We start from the raw sequence: 13,189 nt of genomic DNA, 5'->3' as shown, positions 1-13,189 counted from the left end.
AGCTTTTTTGTAGACACTTCAGTTTGAATTAAAAAACGTGATTATAAAAAATAGTTTTTTAAAAATAGAGTTTTTTCGTTTACAAGAGTGAATTGTAACAATATCAGAATATTATTGAACTTTACTTTTTATAAAATTAATTGAAAGCAAATCCAATATATATATACAGTGTCTATCATATTCTACTGCTTTCGGTATAATCTATTATTGATTATCCATTAAGTATCACATTAGTCTTATTATTTATTTACTAAACTATTTATGCTTTTCTTCTAAGCAGTTGGACAATTATATTAAATATTTTCTCATTTTTACTTTTTAAACAGTGGCGTTATAAATATATTTAATTCTACCTTCTTACTTGTAATATTGCCATTAAATTTCTAATAATTTGTTGATAATAGATAAATATATTTAATAAATTTTGGACGATTTAATAATGTTTATAGACGACGAAATTCTTTACATAAGTCTTTTAATCAGTCTGCTAAATAATATTCTTTTAATGAATGACTGAAATTAAATAATACTAATAAATTATGATTTTTATTTGAAAGCATATATTATTATTCAGAATTTTAAGGATTAATAAAATATCAAACCTGTAAAATAACATACATAATGGATGAAAAATACATGCATACTTACAAATGACATATTATAAAGAAAAGAAACGTTCTAAATATCAGATTTCAGTTTTATTGTTCATTCGTCAATATAAGTATCAAAAAACTTAAAAAAAAAAAACATTATGTAAAAAGTCCATTCCGAATGAGATTATTAACTAAATAAAGATTATAAAAAAGAATATGCAGACGATAAGTAAAGTATTCAGTAAAGATGAGTTCATTGTCTAATGTTTTACAATAGATCAATTATATATATATATATATATATATATATATATATAATCTTAAGCTTACGAAAAAAAAATCTCCCTGCTGATAAATATAAAACCGTTATATGTATTTTTCGTTGTTTCTTTTTTAGCTTACATATGTCAACGCACACATAGATATCTCATCTCATTTTTCTTTCATTGCGCTCATCATATATAAAATGTACCTATACATTTCAGCCTTTCCATTAATCTTCTATGTGTAAAAAATTAGGTAAGATAGTGAAAATGTCATAATAAGTATTTTTTAATGGAAATGCTTATAATAAGATTTAAAAATACAATAATAATTTGAAACTCTATTTTACGTTTGCTATTGTTAAGATACGCAAGAAGAAGCACGATTCGTTTGCAACTAAATGTCAATTTTTTAAAATATCGGATTGCTGAGTTATTATATTTTTATTAAATATTCTCATTTATTAAACTTTGCAATAATTCCACATATGTACATATGTTTCCATAGATATTCAAATTATGATGTACCAATTATTATAATAATTGCATTTAAGCAACGAATATTCTCAATAAAACTTATGCCCTATATTAAATACAATATTAAACTAATAATTATACTATATAATAATATTTAAATAATAATATAATAATAATATAATAATATAACTAATGATATTTAAACTATATATAAGGGATAAATTAATAAATTTTCGGATATTATTGTTTGAATATTTATAAAAGAAGAAATTTATGTTTAATATCAAAAGGCAAATTTTTTATAAACTTATTATATTTTAATATTACATAGAATCAACTTCATTATAGTAAATTCAATTAATACAAATAGAAATTAAAAATTCAAATTCAAATAGATTTTTATGAATAATAATAGACAAATAATATTTATAACAATTTGTAATACAGAAATTTTAATTATTATACATTAATTTTAAATTTTAATAAGATACTTTAAAATACAATTTATCAATATTTTTAAAGTGATTACAAAAACTAAAATATATGAAAATTTCAAAGGAATATTCCATATTATTTAATTTCTTATTTTTTATAATGGTAAATGAATTTTCATACATCTAAATGAAATATTTAAAAATATGAATTATTCGTATCGACAAAATTCGTAAGTCACAACAATCATAAAATTTATTTACATTTTATTCTTAAATTTTTTTGACATACATTAATTTCATGTATAATTATTATATCATGTATATAGATAATGTATATATCATGTACATTATAACGCTAAATATTAAACTTAGATGTATAAATATATGAGATGAATATTATTCGTATAATATTTTTCTAATTGTTAGTTGTATATTATATAAGATATAAATTGGAATTTTTACACTATTTTTATTTGTTCCCTTTTATATAGAAATTAATTCAAAAATTGTGGAAAATACATTATTTATATTTTGGAAGAACATATTTTATGTATTTTTCTATATAGTTGCTCATAATTATTGAATTACTAAAGTCATGTTTTTTAATGCCATATCTTTAATAAATTAATAAATTGAATATTACAATTAAAAACTATCAAAATAATAAATAAAAAAAACTACTATTTATTTAAATCAACAAATTACAATGTGCTTGAATAGTCGAATAAAAAAAAAAGGATAGATACATTTTTATGATCAAAAATGCAGTAAAAAGAATAGTTCAGAATGTTTAGTTTTAAGTCCTTTGAAAGAAAAATTTTTGTTTAACAATTAATGAATTGGTAACTCGTTTTATATGAAATTATTATATAATGTGGCTCTATATCGGATTAAATTGTTTTATTATCTGCTTATGTTATCATATTATCGTATCCATATCTTTATAAAAATTTATATTATTAATACAGTCGGATACGTTGTTACAAAACTTATAAAATATACATACAAAATATTTGAAATTCAGGACGAAGGACGTCTGGAGACAAAAAAAAGTTTTACAAGATTATTTGTAAATTACTATGATCTACTAGCATACAAATGTATTTTTGAAGTACTCGGTATTTTTGACGTTCTCGGTAAATTAAAACTTCAACAAAATCTTTATTGAAAAGCCTTATCTGTTAATACTGACTTTCTAAAGTTGAAGTACCACTAGAAAGTAATGCTTTGCGAGATATGGTGCTAACAAGCTTACAAAGTAAATCAACATTCTTACAATAGTAGTATTTTTTACTAACATTAGAGATGTATAAGTGTTAAAATAATACATTTATAGCGTGGCAGCATTTTATAACATTGATGAAAATGAAAAATTAATGGTAAAAGCTATATATGCTAAGTCAATAAAGCAAGTAAATGGAGCGCGTGTTTAAAAATTCAACCTTATCATATATACATATTGTTACGTATTCCGATCATAAAAAGTTCATAAAATATTCGAAAAGTTTCATTCTGAATTTCTAATAGATTCTACGAAATTTATTTTTCTCAAAGCCAAGCAATTGATTTTCACTATTGCTGCAATATTCCTTATGAAAGGTTCTACACCGCCAAAGATTATTAAAATATTAAAATTATATAGATAAAAATTAATTTAGCATTCGTTACACTTCGTATTATTAAGAAAATATAATGTACATTAGTAGGTATTTTGGTTAGAGGTAATAATAATATTCGTGATCAAGACGGAAAATTGTTGATTAAAAATTTCGTTATTAAGATTATTAAACGAATTCAATAAGATCATAAAACTAGCTGTTAAAGGGGGAAAAGTCTCTCTAACTAGAGTATAAATAATAAAATTTAATATTTAATAATAAAATCTATTCGACGAAAGAAAAAATAAGAGAGAACCTCTTCATGAACTCTCAAAATCTTATTAAATAATATATTAGAAAAACAATATTTAAACATTATAATTAAGATGCCGTTTTGAAAGGATAAAGTGCGTTAGATTAATATATCAGTCAACAATTTTAAACAATTATAGAAGTATCGAAAAAAGTCTATTTTAACGTTCCTTTAAATCTTAAATATGAATAATTGTTATGCAATGATTTGATTACGTTGACGCGTTGATTACGAACTACAATGTTTTTCAAGCTAATTCTGCTGATTTAGGAGCCAAGTCTAACAATTGAAAAATTTATATTCGTGCAGTGCCTTTCTTAAGTAAAATAAAATCGAGAAAATCGTCATTTAAAAATTCAAACTAACAGGCATATAACTGAAAGACGATAAGAAATTCAAACAGTCGGATAGGTGTCGAGCTTGCGAGAAAATATCTCTAAATCATTAGGATTTCCCGATAATTTAGATAATTTAATAATCTTAATCATCGCCAAGACACGCAAGAATGTTTATATATCAGAAGAAAAGTAGGATAACTAAGTGGAGAACGTCACAAATAAAACACCGTGGTTAAAGATTAAAATTTTAAAAAGGTATTTAAAAAGGTATTCAGTTGAATCTAAATCAATTTAAATACAAAAATTACTTTTTCCACTCACTTAAAAAATACGAAATATAAAAAAAAAATTTTTAACCAGGTTTAAACTAATTTTTATAATAAAATAAAAATTAGTAGTACTGATTCATATTGTCATGAAATTGTGACATTTATACTTTCACATTATTTATTAATCCGCTAACTACAGTAATTTCCAATATAAAGTAAAAAATAGATCATGAAATGGTAAGTATTTAAGTATTTAAGTTAAGTTTCGTTGAAATAATAAAAGACAAAATTAGGAGTAAAAAATCATTTTATCAATATGTGCTAATTTACAAAAAGTATTGATTAATATTCTCATTGACATGTTCAAAGAATATAATATATACTGTATCACACTAGTTATCTACAATTATTAGCAGAAAGAAATTTTGTATCATAATGTAGATGCGGTTAAATATCTACAGACATATAATTAATCGTATGATAAATAAAATTACTCGAAAAGAAATAATTAATTCCATCCACAGAAATATTTCTTCTGCAATTTAATAAACTTGTAGAACATTGCATTTTTACAATTCATATATTAAAAATTCATTATTTATGCACATACATTCATTGTACATTATGTGAATGAAATTTGAAAATTAAATTAAGAAAAAAATATTTAATATTAATATAGAATAATAATATTAATACATAGGAACATAATAGTTTTTAGACAGAAAACATAATCTTTAATGTACATTACTATAAAATCTTATATGGTATACAAGAAATTGAACTAAGAATTGTAATTTCCAATTTACAAATAACTATAACAATGACATATTTAAACAAAAAAAATAACAATAATATAATAATAAATACTTTAATCATTTAAAAAAAAAAAAGTTGTAATTTAGATTTAATATACAAGAAAATTCTCTAAACCAATTTTAAACTTATATCTTATATATTACATATATATTATATATTTAAACTTATATAATATAAATTAGACTACTACAAAATATACAATATTATTATTTTATTCCATAATATAGCCATTTTCACAGTAATTTATTCATAATATATTCATTATTTAAAACAAAAGTACATTATTATATAAAATCTAATAAATAAAAAAAAACAATTAATTTAAAGAAATATATAGATTTTATTTAAATTCATAAGAATTTAACCTATTAATTTTCTAAGTCTATCTGTCAGATAAAAATACTATAAGTATTTCTATAATATTATTCTAAATAAACATTAATCAAATTTCTAACTGAATGTTAAATGCCATTCATTTTAAAAAATTATAATTTTAGATTCCAAGAGAGGAATCGATAATAACTTTTCAACATAAATTACAATACTTATTTACCGACTGTTGTTCGATACCATCAATATTAAAATTATTTTCACCATCTAAAGACGTATTCAAGTGTTTTTGAAACTAAATCTGTTGACTTATGTGGAACATTCTCTGGTGATCTAACAGCTTGTGAATTCAAATGTTGATTGTAACCCGAAACCAAAGGTCGAGCATTTTGAACTCTAACCGGGGTTCTAGATGTATTTAATCCAGAAATACATGTACCCTTTGATGGTGTAGAAAATAATCTCGCACTAACATTCGATTTTGTCCGACATTCCTTATCTGCACCAAGAATAACGCCTTCATCTGTACAAGGAATAATACCTATCATAATGGAGCCAGAAACAATATTTCCATTGCAAGCGAGAGCTCGTTGAGCTTCCTGTTCAGTCGAACATTTTAAATGGATCCAATTGCTCTGTGCATGTGGTGCAGGATGTTTATCAATGACCCTTACTCTGCTTGAAATATGCGATAAAACTGTATTTAAAGCACTTGTAGGGAACCCAAAAACTGTGACCCATTGCAGTAGTCCTTGCGTAGATTCGTTGTGCGTAGTATTAATTGGTGTATCACAGGTCGGAGAATTTAAAGTATTATTGCCTGAAAATAATTATAAAGACAAGATTGATTGTAATAAACATATATTGCTAATTGGCGTACATATTGAAAATGATATAAATTCATTATAATATATTCAAAGAGATAAAATAAACATTGAATAATACTTTTTTATTCAATATCTAATTTATATCTGATTAATTTTCATTAGATAAATATGGAAAATTTTAAATGTCTTACAAAATCCTGCTCCTAAGAGTCTCGATTGGTTCATACTTTGATTATTTATCGAAGAGTTATATGAAGTTCCTAATGACTGTCGTCTTGTTTCCAAACTTTCATAGAGAGATTTTATTGGAGGTCCACCAACATGATTTTCAATGCCCATTTGCGATATATTTGCAATGTTACCTCCTCCAAACATTGCTTTCTGCCTATTTAATCTATATTCATTAGGTGAATAACTAGATACAGGAGAATGCGAGTTTCCGGGACTTGCGTGCACAAAACGAGACGATTCAGGAGTTATTACTCCTATTCTGGTTTGCTATAATAGATAATGATAATAATTAGAAAATTTTTCATATAGACGATAGATGTAAATACTTTCATAAACAAATTTCAATCGTAATAAATATTTATAAAAAATTCATTATGCTTTAACGAATATCTATCTAAAAAGTGTAATATTGATTATATATTTGTTTTTGCTAACATTGGAATATATTATTACTTCAGCATATTCTATGTCATTTATTATATTCGAAATAGCTTTCTTCTACAATTACAGATTGGAACATTCTAAATACCATCTATAAACAACAATTACCACATTGTTATCTCCGAGCAGGAATCCTGGTAAATAAGCTGAATTAGCTCCTGCGTTATTTGGAGACTGAGAAGGAGTCGTGGTTGGGGATCCCAAGGCCATTGGCTCCATCTAAAGACATTGATTATTTTTCTTAAATTATTTATAACAATTTTTTTTTCATTCACGACATATTCTAAAAAATCACATGATAGTACATAATTTGTTGATGAGCCTAATGCATTAGTTAAAATATTTTAACAATTTTTTTAGGTTATGTTATAATAAATTTCTTCATTGGACAAGACTTCTTTATTATATTAATATACTTCATAATTTAATGATGCTTTTAAATATTTTTTATTACACATAATACGACGTTTTAATTGGAAGGAAAGATATAAATTTAACCTCACGTGTATAATGAACAACGTTCCCGCTTTATAAGCAAAGAAATAAAATTATATGGATTAATCTTAAAAGTTTGGTTGGATAAGATAATAGAAACATCTTAACTCTGCATGGATAAAATTGAATTCATTTTTAGTGAAAACGAATTTACAATTTGTATTAGCACTGAAAACAAACTTGTCACTTTTCCTTATAACATACGTAGCTATGCATGTTTAACAAAATACAATGAGTTTAATATTAAACAAAAAATATAAAACAAAAAAAATACTAGAGAATGATAATTATTGTGTAATAAAGTCAATAATTTATACACTATAAAATATTTATGCCACTGTTAATCAAAAGATCACGATAATAAAAAATTCAATATTAGTCAAACAAGAATTTTTACTAAATATCAGCCACGACGTTAACTTATAATATTAATCAGCATGGGAATCAATGACGTCTTAAAATTATTATTCTTATGAAAATATTGCTTATACGAATTCATAAATAAAGTCTTTAAAAATATATTACTTTGTAGCATTTCAATTTTCAAGCTGTTCCAACGCTTTTAAGTCCCAGTCGTCCTTTCGCTTAAATAAACATTATGTCCATTACTCCAATCCAATCAGCGCCAAAATTTTCTAATAAAAATTAAAAACCCAAACCACAGATGCGCACACACGCGCACAAAACGGCAAAAGTGTGTACTGCGCAGAAGCAGAAATGCCGCGCGACGAGGCATTCGTCCGTTCGCATTGTAACGTACCTGAGGCTCCTAACTCGCTTTTTGGTTTTTTACTTAAATTCCAAATTTTTTCATTTGAAAGGTAGGCCTTGTAATCGTAAGGATTTTAAATATCACCATATATGCTCTATTGTTGATTTATATAATTATAAAAGTGAAAAACTGTTTATTGTATGGATGGTGGGTATGCAGGATGCCTACCATCAATACCAATCGTTGTGCGTTTGAACATCATTTAAATATATAATCAAATTATTTAATATCAAAGCATTAAGTTAATATATTAATACAATGCATTAATAGGAATTAATTTTCAAAATATCTTAATAAATTTAGAAGCAAGTTATATGCTAACGTGTAATTAAAATATGTGATGAATGAAAAAAAATTGTTATAAATAATTTAAGAAAAATAATCAATGTCTTTAGATGGAGCCAATGGCCTTGGGATCCCCAACCACGACTCCTTCTCAGTCTCCAAATAACGCAGGAGCTAATTCAGCTTATTTACCAGGATTCCTGCTCGGAGATAACAATGTGGTAATTGTTGTTTATAGATGGTATTTAGAATGTTCCAATCTGTAATTGTAGAAGAAAGCTATTTCGAATATAATAAATGACATAGAATATGCTGAAGTAATAATATATTCCAATGTTAGCAAAAACAAATATATAATCAATATTACACTTTTTAGATAGATATTCGTTAAAGCATAATGAATTTTTTATAAATATTTATTACGATTGAAATTTGTTTATGAAAGTATTTACATCTATCGTCTATATGAAAAATTTTCTAATTATTATCATTATCTATTATAGCAAACCAGAATAGGAGTAATAACTCCTGAATCGTCTCGTTTTGCGCACACAAGTCATGGAAATTTAAATACTCCTGTATCTAGTTATTCTAATTCTGATAATAGATTAAATAGACAAAAAGCAATGTTTGGAGGGAGTAGCAATTCAAGTATATCGCAAATTAATATTGAAAATCATGTTGGTGGACCTCCAACAAAATCACTTTATGAAAGCTTAGAGACAAACCGACAGTCATTGGGTAATGCCAATAACACGCCAGTAAATAATCATAGTATGAACCAATCGAGACTCTTAGGAGCAGGATTTTGTAAGACATTTAAAATTTTCCATATTTATCTAATGAAAATTAATCAGATATAAATTAGATATTGAATAAAAAAGTATTATTCAATGTTTATTTTATCTCTTTGAATATATTATAATGAATTTATATCATTTTCAATATGTACGCCAATTAGCAATATATGTTTATTACAATCAATCTTGTCTTTATAATTATTTTCAGGCAATAATACTTTAAATTCTCCGACCTGTGATACACCAATTAATACTACGCACAACGAATCTACGCAAGGACTACTGCAATGGGTCACAGTTTTTGGGTTCCCTACAAGTGCTTTAAATACAGTTTTATCGCATATTTCAAGCAGAGTAAGGGTCATTGATAAACATCCTGCACCACATGCACAGAGCAATTGGATCCATTTAAAATGTTCGACTGAACAGGAAGCTCAACGAGCTCTCGCTTGCAATGGAAATATTGTTTCTGGCTCCATTATGATAGGTATTATTCCTTGCACTGACGAAGGCGTTATTCTTGGTGCAGATAAGGAATTACGCTCTAGATTAATTACTAATATGAAGCAATTTTCCACACCTGTTAAATCATCGTGCATTTCTGGATTAAATTCTACTAGAACACCAGATAAAATTCCAAATGCGCGACCATTAGTCTCTGGTTACAACCAACATTTAAGCCCACAAGCTGTTAGGTCACCAGAAAATATTCCACATAAAGCCACAGGAATAGTTTCAAAGACAATTGAATATGTCTTTCGATGGTGATGGAAGATCCTTACGTTTTTGTTACTTGACGAATGCTCAAATAGCAAAATTGTGATTTCATATTAAAAACGCAATTGGTCCTTCAGTTAGAAGTTAGTCTAATGATTTTTTAATGATCTTTGGCAATATAAATTTGTGTATGTAAATATTATTCTTTAACATTAGACATCATTTATATAATTCAACTTTAATCAAGAATTTAGACAATTTTTACATACAAGTAATATTAGCCAAATAATTTTAACCATGTGCCTGTAAAAGTTTTAAAATAAGCTATTAATATTGTGATGTAAGATATTATAATCTTCTATAACAAGGTTGTAATTAAGAGAAATAAAAATTGTTTTTCAATAAATCATTTATCTTTAATGAATTTTATATTAAAGTGTAAAGACAATATGAATGAAATTGTTTACTACTATAACGATGAGAAGTAATCGGTACGATCATTTCCGTTGAAGAAAATTAAATATGTGAAATTTTTAATTTAAAATAAAAATAATTTTATGAACTGTAGAATTTGTAATGCTACAGATATAATAAGCATTAATCTTTATTTTTACTAAAAAAAATGCTTACATTATTATTCCAATAAACCTAAACCTATAAGTTAATAATGATTTAATATAACTCTCTGGACAAATAAATTTGCACGAGATTACATGATGCGTAATAAAATTAATATCTCGTTTTGTTTATAAGTTTTTAATAAAAACTATTTTAAAATTATCTTTATCTCCGTTCAAGTTACTTTGGACTTTCAATTGTAGCATTACCCAAATCTGTCATCTTTGGATATTTCACTTTTTTCTTATCTAATTCATCCTGAGCCCAAAGGATCATTTTCAATAAATTATTCAGTCGTGGGCTAGTAGATTCTTGATGTTCCATTTTTAATATTGCAGCATTTAATTCACTTGCAATCTAAGTTTAAAAATGATACGAATTAAATTGTTTGTCTGTATAGTTGTTGAGATGCAGCAGATTTTAAATATATGAATTAAGTGTACCTTCTGTCGATGTGTTGGAAGTAATAAATCACTGAAAGGACTCATTTGTGGATCGTCAAACGCTAATAAAGCTAAAGTGCGCTCTAGTTCGCTTAAAATATTTTCATCCGATTCGCCAGCTTCGCTTAATTGTTCCTGGGCAAATTGTAGAGCTTCTTCGATACGTCCAGTACGAATCAACTCAATCAAATGAAGCTGCTGCAAATGAAAGTGCAAGTATCTGTCATTATCCAATAATTCTGGATGAAGTTGGTTCACTAACTCCTTAGCCTCCTCGATACGACCATTTTGAATAGCATCTCGAATACGAATTCTATCATCCAAAGAATTTAATTCCACGGTCGGCCCAACACCGGATTCTTGCTGAAACTTTTCGGCAGCTTCTTTGAAACCCTCTAAAAATTATTTTCTCATAAATATAATAATGTATAATAAAAATCATCTGTAAATTACTATAATCATATACCTCAATACATACTGTGTAAATAGAAATTACATAAACTGGTAACGTAATATCAATTTTAGTACACATAAAACATATATCAAATATTTTCTTATACTTAAAAAATATATAAATATTCTTAATGATAAAAGCTTTGCTTACCAGTTACGAGGTAATTCATAATAAGATTATTCATCTGTACACGTTGAATATGTGAACCCTCTTCAAGTTTTGCCATCCATTCATCTTTTGACATACTGTCTTGCTTATCACTAAAACTCATTATTTTTGCAGACTCTGTGAAATAAACAAATATACATTTTCAAATAAGTATGTTCCAAATTTCTTAAGGATAATTAAATTAAATGAATATTTAATGCTTTTCAATACATTCATAATATAAAATAGAAGATCAAAAAAAGTTTCGTTGCTTTGTAACATATTTATATAATTACTAATAAGCAGAAATGCCTAAATGCCCAAAAATTTTATACCTGAAAATTTTTTATAATTATGTCTTTATATCTAAATTCAAATTTATATTAGTGATTGTAGTTAATTACCATTGAACTTCGCTATCATAACATGCACTTGAAAATGAAAATGTACAATCGAAATTGCTCCGATTCGTTAAAGTCACAAACTTAGTGGCTGTAAAATTAAAAATTTACTCCTCTACAGTATACACTGCAGAAATAATTTACAGACAAAGCTCTCACTAGCCTTTAGCCTGATTTTTACATAACTATTTTTTCTCTACCACCATGAGGAAATTTTCGTAAACAATGAAAATGTTTTGCTCTCCGATGACTCCAATACTCGTGACAATCTGAAGTTAGGCATAAGTCACTTTCGCCCTATTACAATCATTACAACGAACTTTACGACGAAGTTGAAGTTCGAGTAGACCGCACAGTGGCGGTAAGTATGTAACTTGTGATTATCATTTTTCAATAAAATAAATAGTTAATATTTATTTTACTTGATATTACGAACTTCCCTACAATCGACACTCGGATACTATTTTAACAGAATGATTGATGCATTTTGTTAAATCATCGATACACATTAATCGAATGCTATAAAATCTATGGCAATTATTTGAAATTAAATGAAAACTAATTGATTAATTTAAGTTCAATTGGCATTTGAATAATTGAAGAACATTTAATATTAATCCTTTCCTTCGTACATTTAGACGAAGCAAAGTCCAAAATCTCATAAAGTTAAACGTATAAATCATAATACATTGCTACATTAAATCGGAAAAAAGTAACACAGCATTTAAGCGTTGAATGATAAATTTTAAATAATGAAATAATAATTATATAAATAGAATGGCAAATTCAATAGGAAGCTTGTGCAATACCATTAAAAAAAATTATTCTCCTTTATCGAAGGTTAAAACATTATTAAGAGTTTAAAAAATCACATTATCAAGGACCTCGAATTTTCTATTTGTCAATTCGTAACAAATTTATAAATATTTCTTATGTATTTGCACACTGACGCCCACTTAAATCGAAGAACGTGTTAATCTATTTAAATAAAGAAGATTGAGTTTCTTGGGTCGATAAATATCAAACGTAGATTAATATTTAAATGATAGATTTACCATATTTTCACAAATAATATTATAGCAGACTTGAAAAATCTAAAAATTATTTAGTATTTTACCATTACATTA

At 25.7% G+C, this 13,189-nt stretch overlaps 3 protein-coding genes across 7 annotated transcripts; 1 reads left to right on the top strand and 2 right to left on the bottom strand.

Moving 5' to 3' along the window:
• Positions 1 to 5,571: 5,571 nt before the first annotated feature.
• LOC105364953 (nucleoporin NUP53-like) lies at positions 5,572 to 8,044 on the bottom strand. Of its 4 annotated transcripts, none has more exons than XM_011502992.1 (4): positions 7,951 to 8,044; positions 7,039 to 7,149; positions 6,450 to 6,756; positions 5,572 to 6,251 (listed from the first exon to the last, which is right to left on the bottom strand). In XM_011502992.1, exons 2-4 carry the CDS (start codon positions 7,147 to 7,149, stop codon positions 5,692 to 5,694), a joined length of 978 nt encoding a protein of 325 aa, XP_011501294.1. In that variant the 5' UTR covers positions 7,951 to 8,044; the 3' UTR covers positions 5,572 to 5,691. The 4 variants fall into 4 exon arrangements, with proteins under 4 accessions (XP_011501294.1, XP_011501297.1, XP_011501296.1 ...); XM_011502995.1 differs by lacking the exon at positions 7,951 to 8,044 and adding an exon at positions 7,823 to 7,851; XM_011502994.1 differs by lacking the exon at positions 7,951 to 8,044 and adding an exon at positions 7,236 to 7,292.
• A 508-nt stretch (positions 8,045 to 8,552) lies between these two features.
• LOC105364952 (nucleoporin NUP53-like) lies at positions 8,553 to 10,215 on the top strand. Its single transcript, XM_011502990.1, has 3 exons — positions 8,553 to 8,703; positions 8,986 to 9,292; positions 9,491 to 10,215. Exons 1-3 carry the CDS (start codon positions 8,593 to 8,595, stop codon positions 10,048 to 10,050), a joined length of 978 nt encoding a protein of 325 aa, XP_011501292.1. The 5' UTR covers positions 8,553 to 8,592; the 3' UTR covers positions 10,051 to 10,215.
• Positions 10,216 to 10,721: 506 nt separating this feature from the next.
• Hou (GID complex subunit 8 homolog protein Houki) lies at positions 10,722 to 12,335 on the bottom strand. 2 transcript variants are annotated; one of them, XM_011502988.1, is made up of 4 exons: positions 12,066 to 12,335; positions 11,665 to 11,799; positions 11,061 to 11,455; positions 10,722 to 10,974 (listed from the first exon to the last, which is right to left on the bottom strand). In XM_011502988.1, the coding sequence occupies exons 1-4, from the start codon at positions 12,082 to 12,084 to the stop codon at positions 10,798 to 10,800; spliced, it is 726 nt and encodes a 241-aa protein (XP_011501290.1). In that variant the 5' UTR covers positions 12,085 to 12,335; the 3' UTR covers positions 10,722 to 10,797. The 2 variants fall into 2 exon arrangements, with proteins under 2 accessions (XP_011501290.1, XP_011501291.1); XM_011502989.1 differs by lacking the exon at positions 12,066 to 12,335 and adding an exon at positions 11,893 to 11,928.
• Between the last annotated feature and the right edge of the window lie 854 nt (positions 12,336 to 13,189).

Source organism: Ceratosolen solmsi, unplaced genomic scaffold (genome assembly GCF_000503995.2).
Source record: "Ceratosolen solmsi marchali unplaced genomic scaffold, CerSol_1.0 scaffold61, whole genome shotgun sequence".
In the NCBI taxonomy this organism is placed as follows: Eukaryota; Metazoa; Arthropoda; class Insecta; order Hymenoptera; family Agaonidae; genus Ceratosolen; species Ceratosolen solmsi.
Note: the sequence above shows the minus strand (reverse complement) of the source record. Positions and strands in the feature narration are given on the sequence as shown.